The sequence below is a fragment of the Linepithema humile genome, chromosome 3 (genome assembly GCF_040581485.1).
Source record: "Linepithema humile isolate Giens D197 chromosome 3, Lhum_UNIL_v1.0, whole genome shotgun sequence".
NCBI classification, from domain to species: domain Eukaryota; kingdom Metazoa; phylum Arthropoda; class Insecta; order Hymenoptera; family Formicidae; genus Linepithema; species Linepithema humile.
Genome location: NC_090130.1, coordinates 23,290,369 through 23,307,307, shown reverse-complemented (window position 1 = coordinate 23,307,307; position 16,939 = coordinate 23,290,369). Strand labels below are relative to the sequence as shown.

The 16,939-nt window shown below is 30.0% G+C and overlaps 3 protein-coding genes across 18 annotated transcripts in view; 2 read left to right on the top strand and 1 right to left on the bottom strand.

The window, feature by feature from the left end:
• The first annotated feature begins 905 nt into the window (after window positions 1-905).
• LOC105668781 (carboxylic ester hydrolase) lies at window positions 906-12,742 on the top strand. Of its 7 annotated transcripts, XM_012361352.2 has the most exons (11): window positions 1,586-1,894; window positions 1,961-2,228; window positions 2,310-2,568; window positions 4,007-4,218; window positions 5,963-6,261; window positions 6,536-6,735; window positions 7,848-8,044; window positions 10,063-10,228; window positions 10,707-10,903; window positions 11,368-11,651; window positions 11,947-12,742. In XM_012361352.2, exons 3-11 carry the CDS (start codon window positions 2,508-2,510, stop codon window positions 12,152-12,154), a joined length of 1,824 nt encoding a protein of 607 aa, XP_012216775.1. In that variant the 5' UTR covers window positions 1,586-1,894; window positions 1,961-2,228; window positions 2,310-2,507; the 3' UTR covers window positions 12,155-12,742. The 7 variants fall into 7 exon arrangements, with proteins under 7 accessions (XP_067207617.1, XP_012216775.1, XP_012216773.1 ...); XM_012361350.2 differs by lacking the exon at window positions 1,961-2,228 and having other exon boundaries at window positions 1,586-1,824; XM_012361351.2 differs by lacking the exon at window positions 1,961-2,228.
• Window positions 12,743-12,924: 182 nt separating this feature from the next.
• Psf3 (DNA replication complex GINS protein Psf3) lies at window positions 12,925-14,152 on the top strand. The gene is made up of 4 exons (XM_012361223.2): window positions 12,925-13,197; window positions 13,379-13,523; window positions 13,588-13,717; window positions 13,800-14,152. Exons 1-4 carry the CDS (start codon window positions 13,089-13,091, stop codon window positions 14,025-14,027), a joined length of 612 nt encoding a protein of 203 aa, XP_012216646.1. The 5' UTR covers window positions 12,925-13,088; the 3' UTR covers window positions 14,028-14,152.
• Window positions 14,153-14,154: 2 nt separating this feature from the next.
• The window catches only part of Hnf4 (Hepatocyte nuclear factor 4), a 30,896-nt gene continuing 28,111 nt past the window's right edge, over window positions 14,155-16,939 (bottom strand). For all 10 annotated transcript variants that reach the window (XM_012361217.2, XM_067351520.1, XM_012361218.2 and 7 more), the window contains one exon: window positions 14,155-16,537. In XM_012361217.2, coding sequence (XP_012216640.1) covers window positions 16,041-16,537 — 497 coding nt within the window. In that variant the 3' untranslated portion in view covers window positions 14,155-16,040. The remainder of the gene's footprint in view (window positions 16,538-16,939) is intronic.

Sequence of the window (16,939 nt, the reverse complement as noted above, 5' to 3'; positions counted from 1 at the left end):
GTATTATTTACTTCTTTCCACTTTGATTAAATAATAATTATACTCAATAAATTGTGTATACTCACCAGTTAGGGTATTGCAGTCTGCTCCATCCACTGCAGATTCTGGTATTTCCATTGCATCAGCACTAACAAAGAATGGATGAATGCTTCCTGGAAATCCACTCGCACTTTGTTACACTCGCGCACTTCACTTTCGAAAAACAACGTCAAAAATCACATCGTAAATTGTGGTATACGAAACGCAAACGCGAGATACAATAAAACTCACTTCGTACCGTGTCGCGTCCACGCACATATTTGTAGCACAGAATATCACAACATGTAGCGGTCGACATTACGCACATTCAGAGCGAGACTATTACGGCAATCGAACAGAAATCAACAGATACGGACACGTACGCGACAATATTTTACCCGATATAACTCCGACAAACTGATTTTTCAATATGTGCAACTAATCAACATGGCGCTTTGATTGTTTTAAGCATATTGACATAGTGGTCATTTTCGCGTGCCTATTGCATGAAAATTTGTACTTACTGAACCACAGCAATTTGAATTCGCTTTCCCGCGTCAAAGCGGTTGATAAAACACCGGTAGTCACGATCACGTACGCGATATGTGATACATTCCAACAATCGCCCGTCACTTTAATCGACACTCTCGACAAGAACTCGCACTTATTACGCACTTTGAAGGAGTAAATCGCGGTTAAACGCGGTTAATCACGGCTAATCGCAGAGCATTCACGTCCGCATTACGAGCTGACGAGCCGTGATGACTGTCAATAAATTGTCATGGTGACCGAAAGATGGCGTATGCGGCACTAAATGTTCCTATGTTTCGGAACAATAAGCGCCATCGCCCGGGATATATCAAAATGAACTATTCGATTAACATGTACTTTTAGCAAATAATATAAACAATGATCGTTTTGGAGATCACGCTAAGTTTGTCAGGTAAAAATTACAGATTTATATTACGAATTCGCTATATCGTAATTCAGCAATAATTCAGTAATACACAAAAATGCGAGATACACATATAATTATATTACCTTAGATATTTAACAGTCGACCTGACAAACATTATATAATCACAAAGGCATAAACACAGAGCGAGCGAGATGAACGAAATTTTAGCCGTCACAGAGCTTATCACGGAGATTATCGCAGAGATACAAAGCTGAACATTCAATACGCTACGTCTAATGAAAAGTACATTGCACTACAATGTTCTTAAGCATAGAGATTATTGTATGTGTTTACGATATCAAAATCTGTGTATTCACTAGAAATATAACCTATTTTGATCGATGATCTAACTAATAATCTAACTAATAATCGAAACACTTTTAATCGTGAATATTGTATATAATCGTATATAATATTCACGGCATATACATTCCGGCAATCTGCTTTAAGCGATACTCTCAACACAAACTCGCATTGTTTTGTTTCAGTATAAATATAACAACCGATTCAAGCTCGATGAAACGTATACTCCCTCTTTTGCGCCAACTTGCAGTTGGCAGCAGTCGGTAGTAAAAATACATATAGGCTACGTTCGGAAACCTCACACTGTGTAGTGTGGTGATTTTCAGTGGAGAAGTAGTGGGGATATCGTGTGCCTTCGGGTGTAGAGTGTTTCCGAACAGGTGGTTGTGCGTTGATGGATATTTTGATTTCGATCGTGTCATCCGGACAATCTATAGTGACACTAAAATCTAATTGTCTTTGCGTTTCGATCTCCTTGTCCCACGATCAATCTTTTTAATTTCAATTTAGGAATCTCAGGAATTTTTTGGCGCACGCACTTCTAAGTATTATATAATTACAAAATATGTACTCATATCAGTCGCTACATTATACGACAAATGCAAATTTATAAATGTATGTAGGTTCATATATCGCGATTTGTATATAATTTTCAAAGCTAAGCAGTTTTATTTTTCCTAGTGAATATCTTTGCCATTCTAAGGTTACGTTCGAAAACGTTACTCTTGAATCACACTGACTCCCCTTGCTTTTTCGGCGAGTGGTTTCGTGGCACACTGGTGGTACTCGTTCAACGTTTTCGAACGATTCACCCGAATGCACATTAAGTACCACTAACGTGTTTCCGAACGGTTATTGTGTGTTGGTGTGCACACAGTGTGTGTTTCCGAACGCAACCATAATCGTGAAGTTCATTCTACGTACGAATAGCGCATTTGACAAAGAAAAAGTTTGGAAAAACAAATATAAATCATTTGACATAAGATAAACATCAATAATCTATTCTACATATATATATATATACCTACAGCATACTAATTAACATAATCCGAGAAGGCATGAATAACGAAGAAAGAGTCGATCAAAAGAAATCGTTGAACTAGAAGGGATTTGAGCTCATAAAGTGTGACGTCACTATATTGATATTATCATCAAGCCAGGAGAAACTCTATCGCAACAGTCTTGATTCTACCTTCGTGAAACGAACACGTTCTCCGAACGCCTATGAATGAGAAAATCCGTACAGTATATCTTTTTAATATATCAGTTCATTACTTTTCCAAACATTAGTGAGTTATTTCTGATCCGATAATTTTTATAATCTATCAATAATCTTTACTATTATAATAAAACTGTGTTGCGTGTTTGGTGATATTGCGCGAAAATAATTGGTTCTTTGTTAAAGTCATCAAGATAAAATTTCTTATGTATTGATACTTGTAAATTATTTACATTGCAATTTGGACATATAGGTATATATTGTATACACAATTAACGCTTATTTTTCTGTTTTTAAAAATAATTATTTTTATAAAAAGATCAAGAATCAATAAATTATTCTTTTTGATTATCAATTAGAGAATATCATATAGAAAAAAATTCACATTGCGTTTATAGCATTGAATTTAAGATAATAGTATAATAATGGAGTGGTTTAAAAGTAATAAAAGCATACACACTTTAATAAAACTATTGATAAACAATTTTTAAACTCGTAATTTTATATCAATGTACAAACTCATTCTATTATCAAGTAACAAAGTGAATTTGTACATTCGTAACATCACAAACTTGAAAACTATCAATGTTTTTTAAAGTATTTTTTTATTACTTTGCAGAAAATTAAGAGAATAGCATTTATTTTTTATTCAAAGCATTACATGGAATTAAGAAACATAGTTTTTTTTTTATTTTAAGTTTATAATTTAAGATTATTTTAACTAGAATTTTTTGTAGCACGTAGCTTGTGGAGCTTTCGCAAAATATTAGAAAAAAAAACTAAAATGTAGACGTATTTTGTGTATATAATTTTTGATATTTATATTTACTAAATTATTTTTAATTATTTTAATAAATAATAGATAACATAGTATTTATAATTATGCTTTCGTTAAAACATTCTTTTGTTATTCTTGTTATTGTTTTTCTTATTTTGTTTTGTAATTCTTCATCCATATGGCCTTGATCTTGAATATTTTTTTTTTTCTTTTTATCTTATTTAACACTGTTTTATGCATGACTTTACGCTGCAAAACCAGTTTTGCTAATAAGGATTGTGGCTCACGGTGAAAATTACCAATGTCCTAGATGCAATGTGGCATACTTAAATTTCTCCTTTATATATACATAATATACAATCATGTTGTTCAAATTATAAATCATAATTATGATAAACGGTTTTATTTTTTCAATAATAATAATATTCTTTTCCTTTGATACTGTAAGCAAGAATTTAATGCTTTGGTACCTAGAGTTCGATTTTATTAAATATTAATTAAATATTTAAAAGTTTTTAGAAATATCTCCAGTAAGGTCGCAAATATAATTTTACATTTTTTCTTAGTATTACAAATAATAATAAGTTAAAATATTATGATAATAACTATCACATTAAGTAATAATAAAGTAATTATCGTTATTTTCGGTTAATGTAAATGCCACTATTTTCGAAGTTATAATTTATAAGATTTCTTTAGCAATAATAAAGTCTATATTTTATTGTTTCAGAAATTTTTGAAATGTGGAAGTATCGAAATAGCCTATTTATCCAATTATGCTGCATTTGTCTCTTTGCGTTTAATGCAAATGGTGCACCAGTTGTAACAATATCAAATGGCACATTAGTGGGTACAATTATGTACACCAGACTTGGAAGAGAAATAAATACATACCGAAGCATTCCCTATGCTGCTCCGCCGGTTGGAGAACTTCGATTCAAGGTAAAAATATTTTATTTATTTAAGACACAAGCTAAATGTTGAGTGATTTTATCCTACAAGAAAGCACTCAACATTTAACTTGTGTCTTAAATAAATATTATATATATATTATATTAATGTCTGTAATGTTCTTGCTAATTCTCAAGCATGTGTCTTACGCAATTCTTCAAAAAACTTCGTCAGATACTTTTGTGATAATTAATATGCAACAACTACGTAACGGTATTGTAATAAAAGAAAAACCTTTTTTCTCTTGATTCATTCATCGCAAACTTTTTCCTCGCAATTACATATCGTCATTATTACTAATTTGAATATTGGCGACCCACAAATTATGTCGGATTTCTCAACAAATTCATTTGAAATGTATTGTACATGACGTATCTACTTTATCTCTATTATGCGGAAGCGGAAAAATTGTGTTGCAATCGATAATTCTTTCCAAGCACGAGTCGGTCGTAAAAAAGAACCATCAGTCTTGACAAACACGTGTGGGATGCAATGTAGAATCAAAATTGCAGTTTATTGTTGCTTTGTATTCGTGTGATATTCTGCTGTTACGAATGCATCATTTAACTTTGTATGCATTGTATTTCTGACATTACGTTCTGCATAAGTAGTTAATATTCAGAGAGAGAAAAGCAGAAGGAAGAGATTAGTAATTCTACATATACAACATTAACGCTACATGTATATGTTATACATGATATTATTAGATCAATAAAATATAAAGAACAAAAAATCTATAATAATTTTGTTAATTTTGTAATTTGTGTTAACTGTAATTTTTGAGAAAAATCAATTAATGAGATAAAATAAATAAATAACTTCTAATGTGATGACAAATTGATGGGATATAATATAATATCTACATAATTGTTAGAACTAATAGTTGCTAAAAATTCCTTAATTTAAGCGAAACGTATCACACGAGAAAAAAACTAGTCATATTTTTCTTGCATTAAGTATTCTACTAGTTGACTGCTTTAATGAGCTACAAAAAATGCCATTTTATAAATTTCATAACATCACTATCTATCTTATAATATTATGCATATTTCATGATGTAAATATATTATCTGATTTTAAATTTACATAGATATTCGCCGCCGATAGATATGTAGTGAAATTATAGTAATTATTTTTATATAATACGTCGAGAATACGTCTAATTAGTGTTTTAGATTTTTAAACGTGTCTCGGAATAGAGTATTCTCTTAATTTCTTATAGGTATTATATATTATATGAATAATTATTTGGTTATGATATTAAATTTAGATTGTGTTAGATTTTACATTTTCTGCTATATTTACAATCATTATTTAGTTTGCATAAATGTATTCCATATTTATTATCCCATACAAATCATGAATTTAATAATGTTCAATTTTAAATAATATTCAAAAAGATGTCTGCCACTGATAAATTTTTCATTTACATTTGCAAAATTCAATTTCTATTAATTTTTCTTTTTGTATTAATTCGACAAATAATTTAATATTTTTTTAACGAAATATTTTGAAAGTACTTGTTTTTTTATATTATTTAAAAAAATTATTTGAGGGATTTTGTTCAAATATCTATTTTACATTTTTTTAAATCACACATCGATTTGTCATTCTCGAACAATTGTATTGTTTAAAGTGGTAAAACCAGTTTTAATGAAGATTTATGAATGACTTGAAGTCTACTGCAAATTAATATACGCGGAATTAATTACACGACGGTATATTCTTTTTAAAGCCACCACAACCTGCGTCCGCCTGGAATGGTATACTACAGGCCGTGCAAGATGCTCAGGAGTGCACGCAACGTAATGTCTTCCTATACATGGAGGACATTATCGGTGATGAAGATTGCCTTTACCTAAACGTCTACACGCCAAGCTTTACAGAATCCCCTGAAAAATCGACATTTGCTCGATATCCGGTCATGTTTTATGTCCACGGTGGCGGATTTCTCGGTGGGGGCAGCCACTCTGCTTTTCACGGACCCAGATTCCTATTGGATCAAGATATTATCCTCGTCACTGTGAATTATCGGTGATAATGCTTTTGATTGATTGATCGATCGATTTCAATTCTAATTTTAGAATTTGATTCTTAGCCGCGCAATTACAATTTTTATACGCACAAAGATGCTATCTTATCTCTTCTAAAACTACCGAAAAAATAAAAATATTATCGTATTATAATGTTTACCTATATTTGTTTTTATGCAATTAGCATGGAAATAATCAAGATTTTGCAAATTAGTTTTTCAGTAACAAAATATATTGTAGCTGCATAATAATAGTGCATAATCTTCCCAAATTAGACTTGGACCATTGGGTTTCTTAAGTACGGAGGATTTAGAATGTCCAGGAAATCTAGGATTGAAAGATCAGCAGCAAGCCCTGCGATGGGTGCAGGAGAACATTGCACATTTTGGCGGTGATCCAAACAGAGTGACTATCTTTGGTAACAGTGCAGGCGGTGCAAGTGTTCATTATCATATGGTCAGTCCTCTTTCAGAAGGTAAGACTCTAGCAATGTCTTTATAATGAATTCGTCTCCGTATCGGTCTTTTCCGCTAATAATTTAATTAATATAAAAAGATATAATAGAAAAAAAATTATATTAAATGTAGAAATTAATTATCTCAATTGATTTTACCCTTATTATTTTAAAGCCGTCAAATTTCTATAGCAGTGGCATTCGCAAGCTGCCCAAAAAATGACGTAAGGTCGTCAACAATAATGGAAAATATTTTGATTATTGATCTCTTTTAGTTTTTTTTAAATAAAGTTTTTATTTTACTAAAATCTGAAAGAATTTATTTCTATATCTAATAAAAATAGAAAAAATGTATGCTAACAAATAAATATTTTTTACAATGAATTATAAGAGATATTTAGATATTTTACAGAAAAATAAATAAATAAGAAAATACAATAACAATTCAAATAAATAAAAATAATTCATATTGTTACAATATATTTGTTATTTTAAATAAATTGCAGTTTTTTTTTTACATTTTTTACAATGCATTAATAGCATTAATTAACTTAATTGATATATTTTATCTTGAAAAAATTTTAATTTTTTTTTTATACAATATAAAGTGTTGATTTACTGATTATAATCTGATTACGATCTACAATTTTATCGCAAAAAATTCTTAATTGTACGTTTCATCGCGAGCGACGTTATTCTACGTAATTATTCGTTCATTCGACGTAATTCTCAATCAATAGCACTGTGTATCACGCGAACATTACACAGGCATTGCGAATTTTCTATGAATGTATACGAGGAAACATATTTCATAGTCGAGTAATGCAGTTTTTTTTTAGCAGTTGTTGATATTATGCTAATAAAATCAACAAACTGCAAATTTGATGCTCGACGAACCGGTTTGAAGACTGATTATACAGCATTGATATTTTTTCTTATAAAATTTCTCAAGTATTAAGAAAAATTCTGTCACATTCTTGCGTCACACAACTACTACGTTTAATAACATATATTACAATTATGTAGTATGTGACCTGTTGCAGAAGTGTGCTTTAATTAAAATACGTAATGTAATTAATTTTTTATAAAGTCGCTGAAGGTATATATGTTTTATCTCTATTTTCCATGCATAGGTCTCTTCCATCGTGGCATTTCACAGAGCGGTACCTTTTATTGTCCATGGACTTTAACACCACCAGGAACTGCGAAGAAGAATGCTAAAATCTTAGGCAGTCATCTAAACTGTAAAACCCAAGATTCCAAAGAATTCATTGAATGTCTGCGCACAAAGACTGCAAAGGAGATTATTGGCACTGATCACATTTTCCAGGTAATTAGATTTAACATCTTTTAGCTTCGGAAAATATATAAATGACGAATTTTTTTGGCAAATTTACAGTTGCAAATATATATAGCATTTTTCAATAAAAACGGAATTTTCTTATCATTACAATTTATTATAATTTTTTAAATATTAAATATACTGTCTTATTTATTGTATCTGAAAGTCAAAACACAATATGTTTTAGATATGTTAATTGACTGCATTTATTAATATATATATATTATGTATTATCGAACATGTATTAATGTAACATTGAAATAATTAATATAATTTTTATGCACACCGTTTTTATTAATACAGAATATACATATTTTCTTTCAATGTTGCAAAGCATACGAGGATAATGTTTGATTATAAATATGATGTAAGATTCTTACGCGGATTGATTGCTGGTATTTGACGCGAATACTTGGTCACTTTAATTACTGTTCATTAAGCAACTTCTCGTGCACGTTTTACGCATTTTCTCTTTTCTCTTTATCATTTTGACAGCTGTCTGAAAGCATTCGTTCAGTTATTAATTGCCGTTTATGCGATCATACATGAGTGCATATTGTAGAAATATTGCGACATTGCGTCATATAAAATTTATACATTTTTATAGTATGATGAGTTAAGAATGCATATGTAAATAAATTATTAATCATCTCTGATATAATTTTGAAAGTTTATTATTTGAAGGTTTTACTATTATGAAATTAAATCACATTTAGTCCGTATTATTTATATCTGGCATGAATCACTTAAAATATTTCAAATGCATTCATGCGCAATTATTAAAAGTGCAAGATAAGTCTTATATCTTTCGCGTGCATCGGTCGAAGAAATTATATATGCTGATAGACACTTTATCGATAGATTGCATATAAATTATCTTTAAGGACAGTCACGCAATAGTTTTGTTTTGTTCCACTTTAGAATAGGTGTGTCTCGATGCAGAATTAAGATGGAGAGATTGACGGGTTATTGTGAAACCATTGTAAAAATTATAATTCTGCTGTTAAATAATATATCATAAGTTTTAAAACATATTTTTTTAATAATAAAATTATTTATAAAACTTTTTATTATTTTAGGTACTGCGATGGAAATATATAACATTTTTTCATGAAGAAAAATCAAAACGTAAAGGAACATTTTTAGTTAATTCAGGAATAAAAAAAATCTTTTTACTATTTGATTTTTCATAATATTATTTATGATACTCTACACTTTGTTTGCATAAATTGTTACTTTATTGTTACTTTGTTTAACACGGCAATAATTTTCTAGATATAATTGTCACGTACATATATTTCAAGAAAAGGTAAACATCTAATTGAAATGCAATATACTGACAATGAGTAAACGTATCAAAGTGACACGAGAAAGCAGTTTAGGAAATATACGCGTGCATGTTATATACTGATCACACAACACGCGCGCGCTTTTAACGTTTGTCAAGAGACAAACGATTTTTATTGATATTTACGTATCCTATATTTTTATCAGTTGATATTACACAAGGAATAAAAGATAAGAAATGTGTTGCATAATAAGATCAACAATTGTTTCCAATATCGCTGATTGTGATATCGATAAGAGGAATGCGTTTATCTTTTATAGAGAAACACAATATTTTATATTACTTTATCAATAACCTAACAAACAAGCTTACTTATAATTAATATCGTTATAGACACATATTTTTTTATTAAAAACAATTTTCTTTATCCCTATAATACAGAAATTAATATTATAATACTTGACGTAATATAATAATTTATAAGAGATATATTGAAAATCAATGCAATTGTGCATATCGTTTATTTCTCTTATAATTTTGATTTGATTCTGAATATTACTTTGATTTTTAGTATTAAATTATAAAGTGCATCTATTTAGCATTATTTTTAATTTGATATATTGCTTAATTGTTATCCAACAAAACGTTGTTTGTTTTTCTATAAATTATACAATTGTGTTTTCCACAATTTAATGTTATTATTCGTATCTGATTGCAGCAATTCGGTTACTGTCCGTTAATACCTTTCAGACCAGTAATCGAACCCAAACATCCAGGTGCTTTTATAACAGAAGATCCTGTAATCTCTGTGCGAGAAGGTCGTCTCGCTGATGTACCTTGGATGACAGGGATCACTTCGGAGGAAGGATCTCTCAAAGTACCCGGTAAGGACAACATGTGCTGAAATTTATTTTGAATATTAAAAATATATTCATATAATAATCATTAAACTTTAAAATTCCAAATGTAAATATTCTTCCTTTTTTAGAAATGTTTATTAATTTCTAGAAGGCAATTTTTAAAATTAAAACTTTTATTTAATTTATTTCTGTAAAACTACTAGCATAAGAGGTCAAAGAAATATTAATTATTGTCCAAAATTTTAAGTTATGTTAATTCCTAATATTTTTTAATATTTTAATTAAGATATATTAAGTTTAGTTTTTAAAATTTTATCATATTTCTTGATAGCGAATAAACCCGCTTATTTTTCAAATTTATTACACGTTAATCGTAACACATCTTTTGACACATTATTATATTCTACAATATTATTTTTAAGATGTAATAATTTGTCGCGAATAATTATATAAGCAATAAAGTATCGATAAAAAGAATATTTATATGCACGACTCTTTTCAGGTATTTATGGAGGAAACTTGGTTAAAAGACTAAATGATGACTTCATAAATATCGCGCCTATAAGCTTATTGTTTCAAGAAAAATATCGCCTTCATGATAAAAAAGTCACAGATGAGATAAGCAGCACCATCCGCAAATATTACTTTGGTCATGACGACATCGACGAATCCGACAAAGCCAGATTCAATGCTATCAATGTAAGGCAAAAAAAAATTTTTAATAATTTATACAAATAATAATTTTAAATTTAGTTTAGCTTAAATGTCAAACAGATGCTTTAAATAACAGATATTGATACTTTGATAAATTCTGTCGCTTTTTTTAAATTCTTATTCATTTAAGATATATATATATATCTTAAATCAAAATTAATAATACAATATGTACAGTAATATATCATGAGAGGTCTATCATTTTAAATAATATTAAAGGCATGGCAAAATTTTTGTTTGCGAATACAATATATTGATGTAAGTTGTACCGTAAATATGTGCAATATGTGCTTTTATTTTACATTATAATAGAAAACTTTTAATATTGTACAATTAATTTAAAGATTATATTAATATTTTATATAATCACATATTTTTACATTATGCAAAATTAAAATGATTGATTTTATCATATTTTATTATTAGTCTAACACATTAATATTTTATAGATGTACAGCGATGCATGGTTTAGTCACTGTGCTCACACGGCCGTGCGAGACTTTATTGTGAATCAAACTTCGCCACTCTATTATTATTACTTCGCGTACAGAGGAAGCGCATCCTTGAGTTCGATATTCGGTGATTCCAACAAAAATTATGGAGTAGCACATGCGGATGAATTGCAGTATCTGTTTCCTCAGGATTTTTTGTTCAAAGACTTGAAATTGACTGAAGATGATAATAAGATGGTCGATATTTTAACAACTATGTGGTACAATTTTGCAAAATCCGGGTAAGTAGTAATAATGCTATGTACAGAAAGCTGTAAATTGTATCCATGTAACGATGAGAAATTGTATTGTAAAAAAATTTTATTACATTAGTCAAAAAAATTTTAATTAAAAAAAATGTTTTATTACATCAGAAATTAGTATAATGAAATGAATTATATACTTTGATAGTATGTCTATTTAAAGATATGTACTTTAAGCATATTTTTATTTGCGTAATTATAATTCTGGTTTTCCTTTTGCTAAGACAAATGTTGTGAAAAAATTTATAAATAATGTTGAATAATGTTCTTTCAGAAATCCAACACCAAAAATTACAAAGTTAATTCCCTTGAAGTGGAAGCCGGTGAAAACAAATGACTCACCGGAATATTTGCATATAAAAAGCAAGGGTATTTTTGTAGAAAATAATCTTCTGTCGGACAGAATGACATTTTGGGATACCTTAGCAGATCGGATGATAGCCATTGGTGAAATTTCTAAGACTTCTAAAGATGAATTGTAATTTACATTTGCATAAATCAATTGCAAAAATTCTTTAAATATCGCCAAAAGATCAAAGGGCTGAGATTTTTAAGATTATCTTTTTTTTTATTATCTTTTTAATCATTTTTTTAATTTTTATATAAGATTGATTACATGTTTATATTGTATTAAATATTAAATAAAATTAATATAATAAAAATGCTATAAATTATATTAATATAATTGAAAAATATATTAATTAATATATTTAATCATAAATACATTATTATTAGAAAATATAAGGAAGCTAAAATTCTGCTAAAATGGCAGAAAGTACAATGTTAATTTTATTGTTATAAACAATAATTGAATATTACACAAAATATCATTAAGATATATAAACTATACATATACTTTTTCAACATAAGTGTTTACTTTTAATTATTAAAATAACTAATTCTGTATTATTCTGTATTGATTAGTAATATTTTGCGCCTAAAAGACATTTTAGAACATCCTAAAAACGTCCAAAAGATTGATGATAAGTGTGCCAACTGCATTAGTTGTTACCATCAATGTATTCGTAATGTTGCTTTAGCTAATCAATAAATGGTACTGTTATGAGCGAGTTCCTATATCATCATATGTTCCTATTAACAATATTTAAAATTCCGGCTAAAATGAAGTGTTTCTAACCGTTATAAAAGGAGATAGAAATGGTATGTCTGCTTGTTTCTAGTGTCCGAAGTTAGCCGAAGCGCACATGTACGTGGTTTGCGCATGATTCGGTATTCCCTCCATGCTTCTTGTTGCTGCGTCTCAAATCTGGCATTAGTGACGCCGCGCGTCAGTGATCTGGTGTTAAAGAACGTAATAGACGCTTTTTGAACATTGGAAGATATGTGTGGGATAGTTTGTTTGAAATTATTTGAACATTGTCATATTTCGTGACGACTTCCAAAATATTAAAAAGAATGGCAACATTGTTCTATAGCTATATGCCAGATTATTTTTCTTTGACAGATATTTTATGTACAGAGGAGCGAATATCCTGTAAAGTAGAGGTTACGTTACCCCGTTTAGGTATGTAAGTTTGATCTATTTTATTACACTACTTTTGATAATTATAATGATTTACTAAGAATAGCAGTTTAATACAACTCAAGCAGTTTAATACAATTAATTGTGACATGTATATTATTTTACATAGAATATAGGAATGTATCTCGCATATAATTATTAATATTACATTATGCACAATTAGGTTTTCTGGACCTTTCCTCTGAATCTGAAGATTTAAAGTCAGATACAAAGTTAGAGCTTCCATTATGGCTAGCACAACCATTGAACATGGCAAGGGAAACAATAGTTAGTGTAGACGTACCTAAAACATACAAGGAAGGCTACAGGTATGTATGTATGTTTTTTTTTCCTAGATTCAACAATTTAACTTGTTGTTTTTATATGTTACAGAGAAATTTTATTAGCAGACGCCTGTACTGTTGTATTGAACAAATGGAATCCTTATTATTATGAATTAGGGATGTACTTGAAAAAATTTAATAATCGTGATTGTGAAATGATAATTGATAGTTTGTTATTGGTAAGGTTATTAATAACATTATGTTAACTTGAGGGATAAAATGGTTTGTATTTATTATTTAATTATACACTATAACTTTCAGACTTTTAGATCAAGATTTAGATTGGTTATGGATTGGGCACAGAATCCTGTCTCCGACCCTACACTTAATAATTTACTGCCAAGGTTAGAGAGGGATTTATTTCTTGCTGGTAAGAAATCCAAGATACAGTTAAATGAATGGTTAAAGAAAGGTTCAAGTGTTATTGAAACTTCACAAAGTGCAGTTAATCTTAAGAAACGAAAGCGAACAGATTATGAACTGAATTAAACCGTGCATTCTGTGTGAAACATTTTTATGGTAAAGCAATAATATAATATCTGCAACAAAATTTTTTATATAAATGATTAATATAATAAATGGATGGAATATTAAATAAAATGTATTATCTTATATGTTGAAATCATATATCCCTTTATTTCAAGATAGAAACATCTGTAAGTTCTATTTATTAAATAACAAAAATTTTATTTACATATCTTGTATGGAATCAGTCACATTTGAGCCATCAACATAGAGGGAATCGTATAACTAAAAGTGGTAATATCTATTTCACAACCCACGACTAAAAATTGTTAAAATATCTTAGTAGATATGAAACACACTAATATGTTAATTTTCCAACGGAATATCGTTTCATCAGCGATAACGTTTCCTTTATTACATTATTTAATATTTTATATAACGAAACATTAACACTTTGAAACTATCTTCGTACAAAAATAGAAAATATATTCGCCAGACTTATTGTGCTAAAATCTATGACTTATGTAAAGTATGTCTTTTTACATAACATTATATATTGTGAATTTGTGTATAAATGTATTGTCTAACATTAGATAGACATTTCTCATGAGGAATTATCTAAAATTTAATATTGCAAATATGACACATTTTATACAATTATAATAAATAAGAAAAATAAAATCCCGAAGTATGCCTTGTACAAACTACTGTCCTCAATTTAGACACATGTTTTAGTTGTGTAAAGTTTGTTGCATAAATTTTTCAGGTCAAGGCCTAATCTCATCAGACATATATCGAGAATAGAAACAATTTACTGTTTCACATTTGCACAAAATTATTCTCAAAGCTTAGAACTATTCTTGCGTATCATAATCGTAGCACAAATCTGTACGCCTTCATTACTTCTCTTATCATCCCTGTGTTTACCTGATTATTACACTATTGTTTTCTATCAGACCACGGTGTCTACGTGAACATTTCGCTAGAACTTAACACTATGGTGACGTGCACTAGCCATCCAGATCAGACACAGCCGGTTTACTGACTGTTCAATATCCGCATGTACAAAATGCCAATGCACGCGCATTCCTTAGTACTATGCTACTAATGATAAATTGCATTGCAATGGCGCATTCTTCATTTTGCAGGAAGCTCGCGCTCGATAATTACTTAGCACGCGCGCGTCCTCCCCTCATCAACTCTCTTATAAAACATCTATAACTAATGTTTATACAACGAATGAATATATTTGGAATGTTATATATGTTATTACGTTATTCTATATCGTACTATTTACACAATTACAAAATATATTAACATCGTTTGTCCGATTCATGGACTGAGCAAAACAGTAAAAAAATATTTCTCGTTGATAGATGCGTAATTATCTCTGCTTATTTAATACGACGTACTTCTAAACAAATGATTGAATCGAGCGTAATCTTATTTTTCTTATTTCTCCACGTCAATGATTGAAACTGGTATTATTCCGCTGAATTTGGATTTCAAAAATTCGAAAATTATTTTAGAAGCTAATTTTTTATATCTAATTTTTTTATATATAGCACAAATTTGCCAAAATTACACCGATTTCAATCCTTGTTTCAAGTTCAATCACTAATTGTGTTAATCACTAACTGTCAATTAGATTGTTGCTAATTATTATTGTTCATTATAAATTGCAACTGGAAACATGATATGTTGCACCGTCAAACTTACAATTGTACAAAACTCCACGTATACGATTCTAAGTAGTTCCACATCTATTTCTCTCAGGCACTGCTACTTTTCTGCTATCTTACTTTATCTTCCATTACATATCAACTTTTCTCGATATCAATAGAATACTTAAAAAAATGTTTTGTTCTTCTGATATGAAGTGTGAAATATGCCTTAGAAAAATACAAAATTTCGTTATATATTCTAATTGATAACATACAAGATCTATTTGATATATGTTGTAAAAAATTTTTTTCTCTTCAAAAATTATTATTAATCGAAACAACTAGTCAACGAGAAGTTGGATTCCCGATCTAGTCAGAAGGTGGACTCGGGCTCTTGCTTAAAAAACCTGAAGGCGACATCCTCCTGGGTGACGATCGGTGGTAATTCTCTCAAGATCATGACGGGCGAATTCGTCGCAGCCAGCATCTGATCGGCCTGCGGACTGAGGCTGTCGACGTTGGTCGGCGTCAAAGGACTGCTGCTGGGACTTCCGTTGCTGCTCACGTAACTACCCGGCGCAGTGTTTGAGATTGATATGGACGTGGTGGTGCCGTTCATTTCCGACGTGGTGCCGCCCAGAAGCATCTCCTGGAGCAGATTGTCGATGTGCGCCACTCCGAACAGCCTGACGAACTGGATCTGTTCGATCATCTGCCACGAAATCGACTGCAAGGCCGGTAACGTCAGCAGCATCTCGCCGAAACGTCCTCGACTGTCATATTGACGATCGCTGATATAATCCTCGAGATTGATCTGGATCTGCGTGCGTAGGTTCTTAATCTTCGCCGTGTCGGTTAAACCTTTCGCGTCTGCAAACAATAGAGAATATTAGAATCAATATGTAACAATGAGATAATCGTCCACAGTCGCAATAATTTGGATCATTTCAGTATCGTTCAGTTACGACAATCATTCTCGATTTGCGAATTACGTTAATTATAAATTAATTGACGATCGACAATATCGTATAATATTAAATTAAAGAATCGATTTGCCGGTTTTGCGTCGACAATTTGAGACACAAGTCGTTTTTCCGCACCATTATTTGTAAATAAGTGATGATATTGCGATGTTTATCAAAGTCTGGCGAACCCACGAGGCGTGATTGTCTCAACGAGATCGAATTGATCGCGAGAACGTAGATTATTGCGAGCGACTCGTGTTCGATCTATTGACGGAACACATTTACGCCTATCGTATACGGCAATATT

Bases quoted from the DNA above. Each gene is read 5' to 3' on its own strand.
- LOC105668781 (XM_012361350.2), top strand. From the start codon at position 2,508: ATGAGAAAATCCGTACAGTATATCTTTTTAATATATCAGTTCATTACT. The intron at 6,262-6,535 runs GTGATAATGCTT...TTCCCAAATTAG, and splicing joins CTCGTCACTGTGAATTATCG to ACTTGGACCATTGGGTTTCT. The intron at 6,736-7,847 runs GTAAGACTCTAG...TTCCATGCATAG, and splicing joins GGTCAGTCCTCTTTCAGAAG to GTCTCTTCCATCGTGGCATT.
- Psf3 (XM_012361223.2), top strand. From the start codon at position 13,089: ATGGCAACATTGTTCTATAGCTATATGCCAGATTATTTTTCTTTGACA. The intron at 13,198-13,378 runs GTATGTAAGTTT...ATGCACAATTAG, and splicing joins GGTTACGTTACCCCGTTTAG to GTTTTCTGGACCTTTCCTCT. The intron at 13,718-13,799 runs GTAAGGTTATTA...TATAACTTTCAG, and splicing joins TAATTGATAGTTTGTTATTG to ACTTTTAGATCAAGATTTAG.